Source organism: Amblyomma americanum, chromosome 10 (assembly GCF_052857255.1).
Source record: "Amblyomma americanum isolate KBUSLIRL-KWMA chromosome 10, ASM5285725v1, whole genome shotgun sequence".
In the NCBI taxonomy this organism is placed as follows: Eukaryota; Metazoa; Arthropoda; class Arachnida; order Ixodida; family Ixodidae; genus Amblyomma; species Amblyomma americanum.
In genome coordinates, this window is record NC_135506.1 from 60,719,536 (window position 1) to 60,739,915 (window position 20,380).

Below are 20,380 nucleotides of genomic sequence, written 5' to 3' on the forward strand. Positions count from 1 at the left end.
TATATCGCCAATAATGTGGCACTTCTCAGACACCCACAGCGGTGGCTCAGTGCGATTGGCGTTCGGCTGTTAAACCCATGGACACGTTACCGAGTCCCGGCCGCGGAGGCCAAATGCAAAACTTCCCTTCTGGTGTTCGATGTTAGGTTACATTATAGAAGCGCACGTAGTCAAAGTTAATCCGGAGCCCTGTACTAGGGCTACTCTTTCTGTCCCTGCTTCCTTTCACCATCTCATTCGCGTGCCTTCCTACGTGGCACGGTTGAGCTGTTCACACAGAGCGCGACAAATACTAAGCCTTTCAAAACGAACGAACAAGGCAATACATAAACCACAAGGGCTGCCACATTCATGAAGACGATGGGCCGCGACATTCGTAATAACATCGGCCCGGCCTTGGCTGCAAGAAAGCCCGGCTAGTGACAGCGCTATACGCTGAGCGATCGTAATAATGAAATCGCCTTACCGGAACTGCTCTTATTTTAAGCCGCTCCTCTGCATTTCGACTGACAAGACAGGCAGGCAGATGGACGGACGGACGGACGGACGGACGACGGACGGACAGGCAGACAGACAGACAGAAGGACGGACGGACGGACGGACGGACGGACGGACGGACGGACGGACGGACAGACAGACAGACAGACAGACAGACAGACAGACAGACAGACAGACAGACAGACAGACAGACAGACAGACAGACAGACGGACGGACGGACGGACGGACGGACGGACGGACGGACGGACGGACAGACAGACAGACAGACAGACGGACGGATCGGTGGACGGACGGACGGACGGACGGACAGACAGACAGACAGACAGACAGACAGACGGACGGACGGACGGACGGACGGACGGACGGACGGACGGACGGACGGACAGAGACAGACAGACAGACAGACAGACAGACAGACAGACAGACAGACAGACAGACAGACAGACAGACAGACAGACAGACAGACAGACAGACAGACGGACACCCACGCATGGGTGTTTGTGCGCGAGTGCGTGGCAACATCCACGTAGCTCTAACCGAAGGACTTTCCATAAAGAAGTTTCAGCACCATTTCTCACTATCTTCTAAGCATATTCACAGCTCTAAACTGTAAACCTAATGTCTATTTTGTAAGTTGCCACTTTTGCAAAAGAACAGAAATAAGGACGCTTTACCTCTAGAATGTTAATTTGTTGTTCCCCTTCAATACTGGAGCGTAATGCCCGTGCATTTATTGCCGTTAAACCCTCGGGGTCAGCAGCAACGCGTTGCTCCGCAGAGCGCCCTCTCCTCTCTCAAGCATTGCCGTTCTCTCTCCTCCGTGCATGCAGGTGGCTGCTGCTGCTCATGATCGCCGAGGTGGCGGTCGTGCGGTGGGCCGGGACCGACCGCTCCTCGGACGCACGGATTCTGCGCGAGACGGCGCAAGAAGCGGCCAAAACAATTCGCAAAAGGGCCGCCTCCACGCCGCCACCGCAGCACCCAGGTACGTATGGCGCGCCGTTGTGCGCATGCGCACACTGCTACGCCGTTCAAAGGGTGCTAAGGGCGATTCTCATGATTCTCATCACTTTGATACGATACTTTTTTTCGGTTAATTCCCTCGCTCCAGCCATCACAGTTGGTCCACTAGCCAACAGCCAGTAGATAGCTCAGGCACGTATTCAATGAGGGTCCAAGGGGGCCCGGGCCCTCACTGCCGAAATCAAATTCATCCCCCCCCCCACACACACACCTCATTGCCAGTTAGACGAAATTATTTCGACCCCTCCCGAAAAAAAATGCAGGCTACGTGCCTGAACTAGCTACTAGCGACACAGACGGTGGTAGCCGATTTCAGGGGACAGGAAAGAATAAAAATTCGACGCACCACGTCACCTGGGACTGTGAAAGAAGCCCTTTACTACCCAAGATAACTAGCCCTAGTGTAGAGCAGTAGAAGGCCTTCCTGACTGACTCCAGCCCGATCACACAACTTATGCTGGTGACGAGCGCCAAGGCGGCGGCGGAGGCCAACAGGCTCCTGGAAGACCACTGGAAGCTCCAAATCATTCTCTCCCCCACCCTCAATCCCCCAAATTTTCTCTTCCCAAATAAGTGTTTTTATTAGTACTACCAGGGCCCTTAAGGAACTTGCGTGCGAGTAATGCGAAAGCATTGTAATTGTATTCCGATTCCATTCTAAATCTATTCCGATTCTGTTCCCTTGTAGCCGGTGTAGTTGTAAGTACTAGTACTCACTATTACTGGTTAACATTTCCTATTTTCCCGCCTTTGATGGCGTCGCACCGTTCGACCAATCGCGAGATTAGTAACGACACCGCCTTTTTAGGCCACGCCGGCTTTTCCTGTCGATGAGCCGCCTAATGCCTTCGCATTAAAAATGTATCGTAACTAAATGCGGCCCCCTGTTTCAAAACGTACACACGCGAACTACCCTTGTTATAATATACCGCTGTCGAAACAACATCGTGCCCAAACGCAGTGCGGACATGGTGCCTGTGGCGAAATCTTGGGACCGTCACTGACTAGCCAGAAATCTTTCAACGTATTAGAAAACTTATGCGATGTGTAATGATTCCTGAAGGTAGATATCTTTAAACGCATTGGTGCTCGTGCAGCAAGGAGTAGTAGTAGTAATAGTAGTAGTAGTAATAGTAGTAGTTGTTGTGGTGGTTAAATTAAAATATTAATAAAAAGGAAGAAAAAGATTTTTGCTAGCCCCGGCATCTGCCGTCGATACTGAAGCACCAAAGCTGGGGCAGAGGAAATAAAGGATAGCAGGCAGAATGGAGAAATGAAATGAAAGAGGTGAGGGGACAGGAAGAGAGGATGGGGGAGAGGTAATATACACAAACTATTTACACAATAAGAAATGTGTCCAGTTTGCGCGCGCGTGATTAGTTCATGATGAAGCAGCAAGGAGTGATGTTTAGCGCATAGTTTCTTGTTATTTAGCGTTGCTTCATAGCGAGCGTGGACAGTGTTGGCGATGCTTTAGCAATGCTGCGCTCTGCTTCCTGCTTGGAATGTGTCAGGTCTCTATATCTGTTCTACACGTAATTAAGCCGGTGATAAAGCGCACGGCACATACATTAAGTGGTGTCCCTCCCCGTGTAACCGCAGTGCAAATGAGGGGCGGCTCGTACAAGGGCGCGCCCCCTGCCGGCTGTCCTGGGGCCCACATGCGTCACGTGACCAGCCGGGGACCGACGGACACCTCGCGGCGCAAGGCCCGCGCCGCCACCCTCTTCGAGGAGACCACCCGGCTGCTGATACCCAGGCAAGCTGCTCAAGCTTTCTTGTGCTGCACAGGCTTATGGACCACGAGCTATAGACAACAGAGCATAAGTCGTTACACTAATGTCGATGGCAGTGACATCATGCCCTCTGTAGTTGGTGCACAAGCGTTTAAAACGTCCCAGCCACGTTATAAAGGCAATTTCAGCAAAAAAAAAATGATGAATGTGATTACCTCAGCTAATCACGGATAAACAAAGCTAAAGCTGTCGGTGTTCATTCCGTTCATTAGCGTTGGCGTTGACAACATTCTCGATGCAGATAAATTGAGGAAGGGCGCATAACTAGCTCCCTGGGTCAGTAGACCCCTCAATCGCTCTTTGAGGTACGTGGCGGTGGTGACAGAGAAGTGGGCTGCATGAATTAGCGCTGATAACGTTGTGGCAGACACGCGGCACTGCACCTGCAACCTGAAAGGTTGGCAGGGTGGGCGCACTGCCTACCCAGGTTTTTGCAGTTGGACACCAGCGCTATGTACATGAAAGCGAGATTGAGGTGTCGACTAAACCAGAGATCTGGTTGTGCGCCTTTCCTTTCGTGAAAATTAAGTCTCTATAACGTTGTCAACGCCAAAGGCCCCAATGAACGCCGGTTTGTTTGGTTTTGTAGCGATAGCTACATTACGGTAGCATTTGAAGCCTTCAGCGTGGCGGCGCCGTGGCGGTGGCGGCGCCGCCACACTGTAACGTGGTCGGGAACGTGGTGCGGAGCAGCTGCCGGCGGCGCGGAGCCGTGGCTGATCACGTGGTTGGTCACGTGACCAGCCACGTGGTGCGGGGCAGCTGCTGCTGCCGGCGGGGCGGCGCGCCGGCGAAACCGAGCTGCAACAGCTGTGCGCATGCGCCGTGTCAAGTGGGACGAAGATGAAGAAGGAACGCCCAGTGAAACGTAGCGGTGAAAGACTGACTTTGCAATTCAACTGAGCAAGGTCCACTCGGCCAGCTGTAGCTATCGCGTCACTCCAGGTTTAACCAGAGCTAAACAACCGCCAAATTTTGGGGAAAGTAAATGGCGTAGTACCTGTCACATCTTTACGCACCCGAACCGCGCCGCAAGGAAAAGGGTAAAAGAGGGAAGGAAAGAAGAAAGAGGAAATTGAAAATCAAATAAGGTGAAAATAATTGGTTTTTTGGGGGGAATGGAATGGCGCAGTATCTGTCTCATATATCGTTGGAAACATGAACCGCACCGTAAGGGAAGGAATAAAGGAGAGAGTGAAAGAAGAAAAAAAGAAAGAGGTGCCGTAGTGGAGTCCTGCGGAATAATTTCGACCGCCTGGGGATCTTTAACGTGCACTGACATCGCACAGCACAAGGGCGCCTTAGCGTTTTGCCTCCATAAAATCGCAGCCACCGCGGTCGGGTTCGAACCCGGGAACTCCGGATCAGTAGCCGAGCGCGCGCACTAACCACTGAGCCAACGCGGCAGGTAAAAAAATGAAATAAATTAAATTTGGTTTTCAGGAAAGGAAATGACGCAGTAATTATCTCACATATCTCGGCGGACACCCGAACCACGCCGTAAGGGAAGGGATAAAGGAGGGAGTGAAAGAAGACGGGAAGAAAGAGGTGCCATAGCGGTGGACACCTGAAAAATTTCGACCACCTGGGTTTCTTTAATGTGCACTGACATCGCACAGCACAGGCGGAATTGTAACTTGGTTTTGGGGGAAAGGAAATGGCGCAGTGTCTGTCTCGCATCCCGGCCGACACCTGAACCGAGCCGTAAGGGAAGGGATAAAAAGAGGGACTTTTTGTTAAGCTCTGTAGAAATTTGCCTGGCCGGACATTCTACTTAAGGTTTTCAAGATAACAGACTGAATGACAAAAACACAACCGGGACCTTGTCTTTTCAGGTTAGGCGACGTGTTTTGCTCATGAAAGCCGCATAAATGATAACAATATATTAGAATGGAATTTGCTGTTCAGCAGATTCATCGTAATCATCATCAGCCTAAATATGTCCCCTTCAGGACAAAGGCATCCTTCCCTGACCTCCAAATGAGCGACACCCCGTCCACCCCTCCCCACTCCTCACTTACCAGGTGCCGCAAACTTATATGCGCAGACTTATTCTCATCCATCCACCTAACCTCCCGCCACCCCCTGCTGCGCTTGCCTTCTCTTGAAATACATTCCGTTAGTCTAAGGTACCATAGGTTATCGGCTCTTTACATTACATGTCCTACCCATGCTCAATTTTCTGATTAATTTTCACTAGGGCATCATTAACCCACCTTTGTTCCCTGACCCACTATGCTTTCTCTCTGTCTCTTAACGTTACCACTACCGTTTTCCTTTCCGTAGCTCAGTGAGCTGTGCTCAAATATAACATAAACCCTTTTCGCTAGCCTTCAAGTCTCAGCCCAGATTAGGAGTGACAGAAACAAGCGAGGTCATGACGCGGCTCGGTCGTGCAGGGTGGCGGGTGGCCTGAACGGACTGCAGAACCTCCAACCTCTGGTGGGCAGAGACCCCCTTCTGCTGGCGGCGCAGCGGGACTGCTCCACCCCCGCGGTGGGCTCCTGCGACCCAAACACGCCGTACCGGCGTTCGGACGGCGCCTGCAACAACCTGGCCAACCCGCGGTGGGGCATGGCCTTCTCCTGCATGACTCGGCTGCTCCCTCCTGCCTACAACGACGGTACGTGTGCTTCGTATATCCTTGGACACTTCAATCTGTTTAACCTCTCCTTGAGCTTCTTGGACTCTTCGCTTGCTTTTGTGCGCACTTGGCGTTCTTTGCGTTGTAGCGAAGCACAAGTATGGACTAGTTAGTGAAAAAACAGAGCTCAAGTAGACGCGACAAACAACAGGAGCAAGACACCCCGCGCGCTGTCTCGCAACTGAAGGTGTAATGAAAAGGCGAGGCAATATGTGCAGAGAAACCACCGGGAACTGCGAATATCGCGACCGCGTGCAGACAATGCCAAAAGAGAGGCATAAGAAAGGTTTCTAAGTAACGAAATTCTTCTTGTTGTGTAAATAGTTTGTGCATATTACTTCTCCCCCTGTCCTCTATTCCTGTCCCCTCACCTCTTTCATTTCATTTCTCCATTCTGCCTGTCATCCTTTATTTCCGTTGCCCCAGCTCAGGTGCTTCAGTATCGATGGCAGATGCCGGGGCTAGCAAAAATCTTTTCCTTCCTTATTATTATTATTTTAATAAAAACCACTTACTACTACAAAGTGGTAGAGAAGGTGGAGAAAAAAAAACAAAGATTGCTCCACTAAGTTCTCAGCTCCTTTACAGCAGGCAGTGGCAGGGTACCGCTAATTTCCCGTATGCAACTAAATCAAATAAACTAAAAATAAACTAAAAAAAATTGATTCCAAGGCTATCGCGATATCGGCCAAAACGGGCCAAATAGTGTCCACGTCATGCCTTCTTGCGCAAATAAACCGTATTACAGGGCAGTTTAGTCTGAAAAGTTTAAGCCTAAAGAGATCACTTTCAAACCGAATCAGACTCATTACTGGGGCAGCAAAGGTTTACGGAACGGGGGTGTTTTTACTGGAGTTTATTTCGGCAAAGCTCCCGCAAGCCAATCACCTAAAAAGCCAGCGATATTGAGGGGACATGCGTGTTCCACCTGCTCGTTTGAATACCTGGCGGCTTGGTCGCCGGGCAACGCTACAGTAAACGTGTTCGTGAGAAGATCGTACAACTGTCTGCCGTAAACGTTTACTGACGACTCCAAACTCGCGCAGCGACACCGAGAAAGAGCATGTTGCGAGATGTGCACGTCGTCAGTCGTCAGCACGAAATGGGACGTGCTACAGAGACTGCGAGGAACCAAAACAGCATAAATGATGAGCGGCAGGCTGAAACTGTGATGAGGGGGTGTTTGCGAAAAGAAACGATGTCTATTGAGCAGCGGCGGCCATTGGCTGATTATAACCGGTATGTATCTGCGATTAATTTACAAAATGCCAGCACTATACATGACAGAAAGAAATCGCCCGAACACAGAGCTCACCAAGGTAGTCTTTAGCCACACGCGTCGTGGTCTCCTGATGACACTGCCAAATAAGGGGGCCACCTTTCACGCCAAAGTGTTTGTTAAGATTTTCACATACGATAGCATTGAAGATAGCATTAAATACGATAACATTACAGAGTCTACCGTTATATACACCATCCGAGGTCGCGAAATTGCTCCAGAGAGGTCACGTGACCTCGTGACTTCGTCACAACCTGCCCACCGGGTTGTGAGCAGCAGTTTCTAGACAGCGACCTAGATAGCATCACAGTTCCCGCCAGGAGCAACTCGGGGCCATCCGGTGTCACAAAATTCGCTGATTGGTGGAGAGAGGTATGACGTAACAGTCGTCGAAATAAACAATCAGATAAAAAATTTCTTAAACGAAAATGTCAGCACCGTGACAGCATAGAGAATACTTGCCACTGCACCTATCGGCTCGAATATGGCGGTTGACGGAGAGATAATTTCAAAGAAACTGATGAGAACACACACAGAATCTGAAGAAAGAAGCTGAAACAAATGTTAAATCAATGCTATCACATTCCAACTTTAAGGGGGACTTAAATATTCCCAGTTTTGTTGTCTGAGCCCCGGTCTTTTCAATGACGTCGAGTGAAACTGAATTGAATGGAACTCCTTATACACTTTTCTCTTTCATGGCGTAGGCGTGAGCAGCCCCCGGCTGGCCAAGAGTGGCCTGGAGCTGCCCAACGCGCGGCTCATCTCGTCGCTGGTGCACCCGGACCGGCGGCTGCCCAGCCCGCACTTCTCGCACATGCTCATGCAGCTGGGACAGTTCATCGACCATGACCTGGCCCTGGCGCCGCTGGAGTCGGACCCCGGGGAGATCCGGAACCTCGGAAGTGCGTACAGCGTTTGAAACGCCCTCTATCGATCACTCCTTCTATGCCAAGCGTTCGACTCACAGGTCGGGCATTACGAAGTTGAAGGGGCCCGGTGATTACTTCGCTATAGACCATGCTTGCCGGCGTCCAAGGGGAATCGTCATTCCTTCGTTATATCCATTATTTCGTTACAACCGTTTCGTTATAACGAGGTGCGACTGTATATCTGTTTGTCAAAGAGTCTATCAGTCAGACCGTCGATTGAGATTCGGCGACCCGTTTTAAAAAAAGAGCTTAGGCGCTACGCGCGACACAAGACATGAAAAAAGAGGCACGCATGGATCCTGTATTCTTGCGCCGAAGATCGCTTTTAGGATGTTCAATATTCGGACTGCTTCTCCACGCTTTAAAAGTGAGATAAAGATAATTTAACGAAGGAGAGACTTTGCTGTCGGTCTGATCAGTTGTAGTCTGGCCTGCTTGCTAGCATTGGCGATAGAGAAAGGAGGAATGTTAAGATTGCTGATGGAGCAACGCAGCTCGTCGACGGAGGCACCCAATGAACTGATTATATTATTTTTATTTATTATTATTTTTCATGGCGCGCTCACTGTTGGAGCAAATGAAAGATTGCAGATACACCCCAGCTTAAAACCTGATAAATTGGAACTAAATGGAGCGCTTACCTCTCAAGATAAACGGGTGGTCTGTGCGAAGACCATGACAAGGATACCAATGATCGCCTTGCAGTTAATTTGTGATTGAGTAAGGGTCGGTCTCTTGAGGGGCTCAAAGGGGCACAAGGGCTAGTCCCCAATGGCAGAGGATTATGTCTTCGTATGCGAAATTAATTTGTTTTGCCTAATGAGCGGCGAGATCAATACCTTGTAGTCTATCAGGTACAGCGTGATGGCTGACACTGCTTATGCTGCTCAAAATCCCGTAGAGGCTCATGCTCGCGCTCTCAAGGTAGGCTGCGTACGGTCAGCGGCCGCACCCACGTAGCATACATCGATAATCTAAAAGCGCCGGTGAAAGCTTAAGCGCGTGGGCGCGAACATCTTGGAAGTCATGACGTCATTTCGTACTAAGCTTTCGGATGCCAGGCAAACATTCTTGAGCTTAAGTTTGCATATCTAGCTTTGTCCGTTTAACAAGTCATTATGCTGTTAGTGTTAGAATACTTTTTTTTTCCTTCTACTTCAGCTTGAACACGACCACTAATCCCTCCGTTTACATTCAGCACCGATTCAGGTCAGGGTATGCAGAAGAGGCTGTGCTTTCATATCCATTCGCGTTCTATGCTACAGTGAGATTGGCCGTATACGCATTTGAACAACAGGTGACGTGAGCGCAAAACAACAGCTCTTACAAACACGCTGAAGGGCTTTAGCGAATTAGGCCTTTCGAGAGCGCATTCTTGCGAACCTTTCAAGTCGTAGGCTCTCAATCTGCAGCTAGACGGACAGCCAGCGACAACCATATCGCGCGCGCAAACACACTCGATCGGCCAGCTTTATTCACACGGAAGCTCAGTGTGCTCGGGAGTAAACTATAGCCTGGATTCCGTCTTGTTGGGAAGCAAGAGCAAAACAAACAAGGCGAAACCAGAGCCAAGCCCTAATTTAATTGAGGCGCCCGACGTTTCCGAGCCGGGCTCAGATTTACCCCCTGCCGCTGCTGCCCCCAGAGACGTAATGGGCGAACGAGCCGTGCGGAGCGGTCATATGCCCTGCGCGCCTGTCAGAGTCCTCCAAGACATAGCCCCTCGTGGAAGGCTCCCCGGGGAGCTTTCACTCCTTATTCAATTAGGGTCGCAGCTTGGAGCGCCTTGCTTTTTATTCGCCAGGCTCCTTGTATGCTCAAGGCTGCGCAGCATCGCGCGTTGTACAATGAGCTTGCTGCGTTACGAATACATATAATTCAGTCCCCGAGCGCAAACATGGAAGCCATGATTTCTGATCCTTTGCAAGGATACTGAAGCCATCTGCTGCTATCGCAAGAATTACAAATTTTCTCCGTACAGATAAAAAGGTGTGAGGATATTGTGCGTGTATTCGAGATGTGGTAGACACGACATGCTTGTTTATGGCAAATGAATAAATAAAAAAATCATCGTTATAGTCATGACAACGGTCAGGATGCATTACTGCAATGCTCTAGACACTGACGCATCTCATTCTACGTACCGGTACTCTCGAGGGCTACACAGTAACTCCGTAACCGGTCTCAAACCAGTCATCTCGCACAGCAAATGAATATTAAATGAATGCAGACGAAGTAGATTCCAGCAGTAGTTATACATATAGCATTTTTCGGTGATTTCGCTTGCCTTCATAGTTAAGGCAGCGCATGATTCATATCGGTAGCCCTGTACACTAAAAAAAAGAAAAACAGGCAGAAATGACTGAACTGAACAAGGTAGTAAATAGGTCGGTACAAACATCGCAGCCTAGTCGAAACGCGGAGAGGTCGTCATGCTCGCCTCCGTCTGTGTCAAGACAGCAGCGGCGCCACACGGTTCTCTTTAGCACCGTGTTACCTTTGCACCTTTAGGATACCGTGTTACCGTTACTGGAATACCGGGAGCCCGCCCACCGCCAGTGCGGCCGCGCTGATTGGTCCCGATGCGGCAGGAGCACGCACAGCTGCCGGGCACCTAACGCCACCTGGCGCCCTCGAGGCGATATGCGCATGCGCACTGACAACGAGCGGGTTCCCGGCACTTCGGTAACGGTAACAGTAGCATGGTACGCGGTATGCTAAGGTGTCTATTGTTGAACCGCGAGGAATCGGAGAGTGACAAAGGAGGCGTTCTGTTTTCTTCTGAAATTTTCCGGGCGCTGAACTTCTCTACACACACTGACGGTTTGACTCTTGTGGGTACTTGCGTGTGTAATAACATAGGCCTGCTAGCTCACAAAGCACTGCCACACGCAGTAAGCTGTGCACTAGAAGAGGACAGTTTACTCCCTTTTTATCCCCATATAGGCGTATTCGTGTTTACAGTGTAAGGCTGCAGCGATTTTTCGACGCTACGAGAGTGCGCGGGGAGGGAGGGTTGCACTGTCGAAAGCCTGTATGCACCCAAGACGTCTTCCTTCGCCCGCAGACCCGAACAACCCAATCGACTGCTGCAGCCCCGAACGCTACGTGCTGCCAGAGTGCTACTCGATCCCCGTGCCGGAGGGAGACACCTTCTTCGGCCGCCTGGGACAGACCTGCATCAACGTGCCGCGCTCGGCGCCCTGCTCCTGCCAGCTGGGTGAGCTCTGACTCTCAGCACGGCGTATTGAGTTCCGAGACGATGGACATCCTGTCCTGGACTGTTAACAGAATACTCGCCACCACAGTATCAATTCTAACTTCGCCGGATCTGTTAGGGAAGCAAGCGAGCTGGGTTTTCTTTATTCCTTTATTTATTTGTTTATTTATTTATTTACTTCTTTCTTTCTTTCTTTCTTCAATACTGCAAAACTTGTACAGGTCCAAGCAGGATGATAAGGCTTTCGTGATGATAAAAAAATTTGAGCTAGATGTTCTAATACCGCAAAGCGTAGCAAGAGGCCCTCTTACAGGAGCCGCCTCACAGAAATTTATTGTGAAAGACTTGGTTCAGACTTAGCACAAGGACGTAGAAAGAAATCTAGTCTGCCCTCGCCGCTCCTGTTTTCTTTTTCTGTTCGTCTGCTTGTTTGAAAGTGGGAAAGAACCGATAGCGTGTAACCAGATGGAGAAAATATCTTTGAAAATAATCGATTGGGACGGATGGGAAGGGGCAGTTTGCATCAAATTACAAGAGAAAAGCAGTGTCAAGCTTTTCTGCTGCTATATATAATCATGCATACTCCACTCCCGTAGTCACCTGCTAATCTCGTATATTGATCTAACGTGAAACAGACTTGGACTTCATCATTTTCTCTTTATTCCACAGGATTATGCGAATATCCAAGAAAATCTAGAATGAGAATCAGTTATCTACAATATCCATATTCGATTTCCGAAAAATCTCAAGTGTCACAAGCATTTGTTTGTTTGTTTTTGTTTCCAGCAAGTTACATGAAAGCTCTCTGCACACTCCTGCGGCATGAAATTCAATATGGCTAGACATTTTTGTAGCACACGATGTTATTATTAGGCAGCGCGTGCTACTTGATGCCCTTTTATATCAGGATAAGTTTCCAGCTATTATTATTGTGAGCATAATTAACGTGCTCCTACTTAGACAGTTATTTAGCCACTGCCTACATAAGGCGAAAAAGATAATCGTGCTCTTCTCTCTACCACTGCACACCCAAAACCTCTCACCACGACTTTTAAAGAGCGAGTGTTAGCCTATAGACCTGTCCAATGAACACTTCCTGGGAGCCGCATATTGCTCGCTGGGCTTTTGTGAGCACCTGGCGTCAGCGTGGCGGAAGTCGCAGTGCGAACTCTTTGCACCTGTTCACAACAGTCCAAAGAGCAGGTGCTTTGAAATCTGTCTAACGTTTCCTGCTACCCGCAACCACTCACGCGATGACTCTTTCGTCCGGCAGGACCTAGGGAACAGCAAGACTCGCTCACGTCGTACCTGGACGGATCGCACATCTACGGAAGCAGCGACGAAGACACAGCCCGCCTCAGGCTCTTCCAGTACGGTCAGTGTCCTCCTTTGCGGTCTGTTCCGCCTCCTGGCGGTGCACACGTGTAAGCTGATACGCATCTGCAAGAACTTTTGAACTCTTCTGCCTCCTCTGGTGGGAAGAAGTGACAATGATTAGCTGCGTCACCCCCCCTCCCCCCCCCCCAACCCACACAGGCAGTCATACACATAAATTCCAATAGAAAGTTCAGTCCAGTCTCCCGTGGGTAGCATGACTGATCATTCATGCCTGCAGAGTCATGACTACGTATTAGTGGGCACGTACTCCATAGTCAGTCTGCACAGCATGGTCAGTGGCTAGGTGGTGAACACAGGAGTTTTAAAATCGGACATACTACGACTACGAAGACGTTTACCCCGGAGGAAAGAGAGGAAGAGAAGAAAGGAAAGGCAGAGAGGCTAATCGGTCATAATGGGTCCAATAAGGCACCCTACATGCAGGTAAAGGACCCCGTAGAAAGTGGTCTGTACAGCTGTAACCATGAATTTCTTTAAGGATATACACTCTACCATCACATGGGGAGAGACACGTTATTACTCCTACATGGTTCGCTACGACCCGGCAAGGGGCGTTTCGTCACTGCGCTGAACTCTGTTCCGCCGTCTTATTCCCGCAGGTCTTCTGCGGACACAGTCCCTGGAAGGCGAAGAGCTGCTGCCGCAGAGTTTCTTCCCAGCTGAGGACCGCTGCAGCAACCTTGAGACCGGAGAGATCTGCTTCCGAGGCGGTGAGTAAAGTTCATTTCGATTTTGCTTCCGCACATACGGCCGCTCAACCCCGTTGAAGCTCAATACTCCGTGATAGGGTATTCGAGGCTCCACCCTGGCCTTCAGTATGCGAAAAGAAACAAAGAAAGCTGCCTTGATAAGACTCCGCAATACCAGGTACTAAGATGCGAGACTTCTCAGAACTTGGCTCTTTATTCCACCACAGTAGAGCGCAGAAACTCGAAACAGGAGCAGTTCACCAAAGAGGGTAGTCTTGGTAGCCATCGTAGTGCAATTTGTAAACCGTTTAGCATTTCCATGCTTCTATTAATACAAATTACGTGACATGTGCACCTCTCTTGTCGTTGTTTAGCAGCACAGCCCTTGCACAGGGCAACAAGGAACTGACTGTGACCATACGCAGGTGACGAACGTGTCAACGAGCACCCCGCCCTTACCAGCATGCACACGGTGTGGCTGCGGCAGCACAACCGCGTCGCCCGCCGTCTCCAGCAACTCAACTCGCACTGGGACGACGAGAGGCTCTTCCAGGAGACACGGTACAGTCAGCCTACATTTACACAATGCTGGAGAGACCTTTACGTGAATCTGTACGAGGGCTCAGAAGGCCCGCGCTCAAGGCAGGCCTCGGGGGCAGTGCCCTAAAATCATGGAGAAAGTAAAGAACACGATGACACCGTAATCACCGATGACACCGATGACACAGCCCATCCGTTTCAGATTGCCCGCACTGTGTCTCGTACTGCAACTTTTTCAAGCTCATTTTTCCCCCCAACTGTTGTGGACTGGAATGCCCTACCCACCGATATCGCTGCCATCACGCACCCGTCTGTATTTTCAGATGCTGTAAACACTTATATTTCATGGCAGTGACTTGTACTTGTTGATGGATATGTTAACCCACCCCTTATGTAATACCCCCTGATGGGGGTCTTTAAGGTGAATGAAGTGAAATGAAGTGAATTAATATAAACAGCCATAAACATCAAACAAAGTTCTCAGGTGGGTTCTGCGCACACAGAGGAGGTACACTTCTGTACAAGGCCAGCAAAGGAGTCCAACGAGGTGTACTAAAGCACAACTGCAAAATCAATGCGATTCGCAGGCGTTTCGTGAACGCCCAGTGGCAGCACATCGTGTACGCGGAGTGGCTGCCACCCATCATGGGCCCCGACGCCATGGTGCGCTACCAGCTGGTGCCCACGGGCCGCAGCCGCTACGCGCCCGACGTGGACGCCACCATCCTCAACGAGTTCGCCGCGGCCGCCTTCCGCCTCGGACATACGCTCATCGACGGCGTCTTCCAGAGGTATGTGTGTGTGTGTACGGGACGCCGTCCCTATAACGTCCAGTCACCGCATGCCGCACTGCGCGTGGACACCGTCACTTGTTGTTGTTGTTGTTGTTGTTGTTGTTGTTGTTGTTGTTGTTGTTGTTGTTGTTGTTGTTGTTGCTGTTGTTGTTGTTGTTGTCGTTGTTGTTGTTGTTGTTGCTGTTGTTGTTGTTGGTTCAAAAGCGATGGCACATGCCCACGTTGGGGGATTGGCCAGGGTCTGGTGCAGACCCAAAGAGGAGAAAATTCATCCAGGTTTGGCTCAAGCGGCAGATAAATATAAATAGAAGAATCCGTCACTTTATCTTATTTCATCTCATATTGCCTTTCTACTTTCTCGGATAGACATCATCATCATCATCATCATCATCATCATCATCATCAGCCTGACTACGCCCACTGCAGACCTCTCCCTGTCTCACCAATTAACACTGTTCTTTGCCAGCTCCAGCCACCATATCCCCGCAAACTTTTGTATATCATCCGCCCACCTAACTTTCTGCCGCCCCCTGCGCAATGAAATGTGGCTATTTCTATCAAGCTGTTCTTCACATCGCTATCTTCCTCAAGTACACGGCCTGCATGTTTCAGCAATATGCGGAAAGCATTGACAGTGCCTCTCTTGAAGCCTTTGCTAGCGTAGAGTAAAGGCCTCGAAAACGGAACACCGATTAGGAGCGCGTCTCGGGTCCCATGGGAGCACAATCGTGGTGGCGTTCTTGGCTTGTGATGGCAGTGTATGTCCAGTGGAAACTTGTAACCGGACACTCGCCTCTTCTCCATACCCGCCCAGGATCGACATCGACGGCCAGCGCAGTCCGTACGAGCTGCAGGACTTCTACTTCTTCCCATTCTACCTCTACCACGGGGACATGGACAACATCATCCGGGGACTGCTGCGGCACCCGGGACAGCACTACGACAGGTATGACACTGGAAGCCCTTAAGTGCCTCGCGGGAGCGACTCACGGCGCTTAGTGTGCCTTTACTCCCTACACATTATCTGTGCGGGAAGAACAGCCGACTCAATGATACGGCCGGTTGACCTTTCTTCTTTCCTTCTTTATTTGCCCCTGCTTTCGTGAAAGACTAACATTAATAGCCACATCTGGATGCAACTTTCTCACCTTCGTGCGGTGATGCACACCAAACAGAAAGGAGTAAAAAGGGAGTAATCTGTCCTCGAGGGCACTCCATTTTATCATAGGGAGTGTGCTAGGCGACACCTTCCTTTTTACTCCCATGTGGGTATATTCTTGTTCAAAATGTAGGCTGGACGAAAGGCGCTTTTTAAGGCGATATGCAGAGTTTTCCGAGGCACACACACCTCGTGGAACGAAGCGACCACACTTTTTTATCATTCGGGGCTTGAAACTGACGTGCAACAATCAGACCTTGCTCTAAGCTATGCGAGCAGCGTCCGCATCTGGAAGTGCTGCGTGAGGATTGCGAACGGAGTGTTAGGCTGCTGCCAAACAAAGACGAGAACGTATAATCTAAACGTCGAGGCTCTAACTTGCTACGAACTTCTCTTTGACCCGTGTTCCGGACAACGTTGCAACACTATTTATGTGAAAGCGACGACTTGCATGGCTACATTTCCATCGTGAAAGCGTGACACCAAATGCTTCTTTCATTGCATAAAGAGTGCAACTGCTATCAGTCTTTTTGCAGTTTTTTCCGTAAAATTTCATTTATATATATTTATTTATTTGATTGATTACTTGATTAATTGATTGATTGATTCGATTGCTTGTTTTATTAATTAATTACTTTATTGATTGATTGATTGATTGATTGATTGATTGATTGATTGGGACACCATTTCCGTAATGAGAAGCTTTGCTTTCTTTAACGCGCACTCGCGACAATGTTCGACCTGCCCTAATCACGCCACCCGCGCGCGCAGCTTCATCACGGAGGGCGTGACCCACCACCTGTACCGGCTGCGCAACGACTCGTACGGCCTGGACCTGATCGCGCTCAACCTGCAGCGTGGCCGTGAGCACGGCCTGCGTCCCTACGTGGACTACCTGCAGTACTGCACCGGCTTCCAGGCGACCACCTTCGAGGACCTGCTCCAGTACATCCCCGCCCACATCGTGCAGCTCTACAGCACGCTCTACGAGTGAGTGTGCCTCCTCTCTCCTCCTCTGCCGTCTTCGTTAAAGTCGATTATTAATCGAATTATATCGGTAAAATAATCAGAAGACACTATACCTGTAGCCTTGCTCACTAATCCCATAAACAGCTATGTCATGCGTGGCTCAATTCTTCTCCACCTGCAATCAAGAAACACATGCTCAGTTTTCTCATATCACCCGCGTGCACACGACACGCTCTCTTTCTAGTCCTATGATCACGTGCTCTGAAGTTGTCTTTCCGCAAGGCCTAAATAACGCAGGAACGAAGAATTGTTTCCATTTGTTAACTGCTCCGTAAATTTCCACCAAATACGCTGCTTTTAGAATAATTGGTTAAACACAGCAGGGTGGCGGGAGCCGAATTTTTATTTCGTACTTTAAGCTTTCGAACAAAATACTTACCAAGATCTACAAAATTTTGTATTCCCAAAACATCATATTAGTTGTGAAATTAATGTATTTCTATAACAATAGTTATAAAATTCTCGCAGGCTATGCATTTTATGCTTTTAAATCAATAAAATGGACAACCATTGTTTCACTCTGTGTCGTAGCGTTGTTTCATACCGTATTTGAGCACCTTAGGTTTAAGCACATCTTAGGTTAAGCACATCACGTGATGACCCTTAAACTGGTAGAGGTTGTTTAGAATCGAAGCGAGTGTGCATCCAGTATTTCACTTCTCTTTTTTTTTTTCTGAAATGGTACTTTCAGAAGGTGGGTAGTCCTCAGAATCGGGAGCTGCTTAATTTCGCGTTGACGTAATAAAGAGCACCGTTTGCTCATTTCAGAAGCCTAACGTAATACGCAAAGTAAGGTGTCCTCATTATAGAATTCAACAAGAATGATTCTTACAGCTGCAATATTTGATTTTTATGGCAGAGCTGTGATGCTTTAAAGTTTGTGCCAAACGTTTCTCAGATCTTGTCATTCATAAAATTTTATTTGACGAGAGTTTCCTAAACGAAAACTTTAGCGTCTGCTGCCCCCAAGTGATGACAAATATTATCTCTCAAAGTGCCGCTTCGATTTTGTTTATTCTCTTTTTTTTCTTTTTGCATTGGTTGTATTAACGCATCACTGTGCGTCCGGCGTTCATTAGAGAAAATATGTTTTAGTAGAACCCAAGCAACGCAAAAGTTGTCTCCGCACCATCTCATACCCCTACCCTTTATCGTCCAACCAAAGGCTTCAGCACCCCCTCTCGCGTTACCTTTTCTAGATACATTTATCCGTTCATGCAATCGGGCCGAATGCGCGGGGCGCATTATTTAAAAAATGCGTAGGCTTCCCTGCTTACTTACAATGCACTGTGGCAAAGCAGAGCTCAATTTTTTTTTTTTTTTCAGAACTGTCGAACTAGGGTTTCTGCATACGCTTCCTCCTTTTCCTTTTGTGAATATTTGTATGCATCTGCAAAAAGAGTGGATAGTACTCCCTCCGTTTGTTCAGCCCTATACTTGCTGGCTGAGGCAAAATTATTTTCGTTCTTTTCAAAGCATCACCATATATTTCTGTTCTGTTTATTCCCGCCGGCCGCAGCTGGGGTGCTTAAACTAGCAGATGGCAGTTGCCGCAGCCGGCACCCATGTATTCATTCATTTTTATTTTTTAGTAAGCTTCTAAGAACAACTCCCCAAGATTTTAAACCGGGGTTCCTGTACGCTCTCCCCAAAATCTGTCGATTTTTGACTGCGGCAAGATCATAGCTCGTCGGCCAGCACGTTCAACGTGTGCGTTGGGCATAGGCACTGAATCGGGCAGGAATCAAAACGAGAACAGTTTAAGCAGCCCTGAACACACACTTACACATTTGTATGTAAGGATGCAGGCGAAAGTTTTCGGAACATCTGAAGTATATAGAAAAAAAAACAAAGAATATTGATTGCGCGGCGGTCTAAGCATGCAGCCAAGAATCGAAGAATTGTTGCACTTTCCTGCTTAACCTGCATAATGCACGCTTCAAAGCCTCGGCGCGCATTCATGCAACGAGAAAATTTAGCTTTTGCGTGATTTCGGTGTTCCGAATACTTTTGTGGGCACCTGTACTTATGGGATTGGCCGCTCTCAATGGCTAGCGTAATTCGTGAGTTGCGACGTCTATAGAAGATCATTATTACACTTTGCACAGTATATTATATTTTACGACATATAGTATTGTAGATAAATTTCTCTTCCCCAGTGCAGGGTAGCCAACCGGAAACCCTTTCTGGTTAACGTCCCTGCCTTTCCCTCCTCTTCTTTATCTATCTATCTACTATACGTGTTTAGTTTTGTCATGCGAAAGGGTAGAAAGCGTGTGTGCTTGTACATGACTCCGAGAATTTTTGGCTTTTATATTTTTGCGTTTAGCATATTTTCTTTTTTAATTGCATGCACTGTACTTTGCGTATATTATCAGTTTCTCAAGTGGAGAATGTCGCGTGTCATGTTTGTTTGCCATCCATGCCAAGACAGGCACAAGAACCTCGTCAAGCTACTGTGCCAGTATAGCATCTTTATGTTCCTGCCCTCGTAAATTTTTTTCGTTTCGCTTTGTAGGAGAAAAAAAAATGCCGAATGAAGCCGCATGTATGAATTAAAAAAATCTTGCGCTCAATTTCACGAGTTTGCTTCTCACAACGGTACACTTACTTTATGCGAATAGCAACCATATGTCTTATTACCCCGTGTGTGTGTGTCGTCCTAGTGACGTGACGGACATCGACCTCTTCACGGGTGGCGTCACCGAAACGAGCGTCCAGGGTGGCCTGGTGGGACCTACGTTTGCCTGCATCCTGGGAACCACCTTCCGGAGACTCAAGTTCGGCGACCGCTTCTACTACGAGCACGAGGGACAGGCCGGATCCTTCGCACCGGGTAATTGTAGTCACCTCAATCACCGCGCAGGATTTGTCAAACAAGTGTCATAAGTGTTGTATAATATTGTACGACGTTTTATACGACAAATTCATAATTTTGTAAAAATTTTTGATATCCGTATGATATTCTAATGATATATGCATGGTAATTGTATGACATTTGTACGACAAACCTGTTTGAGGCTATGGCATCATACAGCTTTTTTCACTGGAAGGGGGAGTACATAAATATACATAGAGCACTTGGTGAAAGATTTGCAACACAAGACAAAGAAGAGTAAAACAGAGACAAAATTTTCAAACAGTCAAAGGAAGAAAATCACAAATGAATCGGTCAGGTACTTCAGCACTTGGAATCTGAAAGCAAATCTACAATCACAGCTGTATTATTACGGAGCATGCTTCGGCGATCAAACTCTTGTCACACCTAACACTGGCGAAAATTAGGAAGTACTTTACACGTATGCTAGCATATGCCGCTGGTGCGCTCGCGTATGGACCCAAGAATTCATAATATATTTTCTACGGTAGGCATGGGAA

General features: G+C 48.5%; 1 protein-coding gene across 1 annotated transcript in view; it reads left to right on the plus strand.

Annotated features, from left to right (window-relative positions):
• The window catches only part of LOC144106885 (salivary peroxidase/catechol oxidase-like), a 44,250-nt gene that overhangs the window by 18,135 nt on the left and 5,735 nt on the right, over positions 1-20,380 (plus strand). The window contains exons 2-13 of the mRNA XM_077639832.1: positions 1,330-1,484; positions 3,125-3,281; positions 5,718-5,941; positions 7,949-8,146; positions 11,241-11,393; positions 12,667-12,768; positions 13,391-13,501; positions 13,906-14,041; positions 14,608-14,811; positions 15,629-15,760; positions 16,745-16,963; positions 19,669-19,838. Of these exons, the coding sequence (XP_077495958.1) occupies positions 1,330-1,484; positions 3,125-3,281; positions 5,718-5,941; positions 7,949-8,146; positions 11,241-11,393; positions 12,667-12,768; positions 13,391-13,501; positions 13,906-14,041; positions 14,608-14,811; positions 15,629-15,760; positions 16,745-16,963; positions 19,669-19,838 (1,961 nt within the window). The remainder of the gene's footprint in view (positions 1-1,329; positions 1,485-3,124; positions 3,282-5,717; positions 5,942-7,948; positions 8,147-11,240; positions 11,394-12,666; positions 12,769-13,390; positions 13,502-13,905; positions 14,042-14,607; positions 14,812-15,628; positions 15,761-16,744; positions 16,964-19,668; positions 19,839-20,380) is intronic.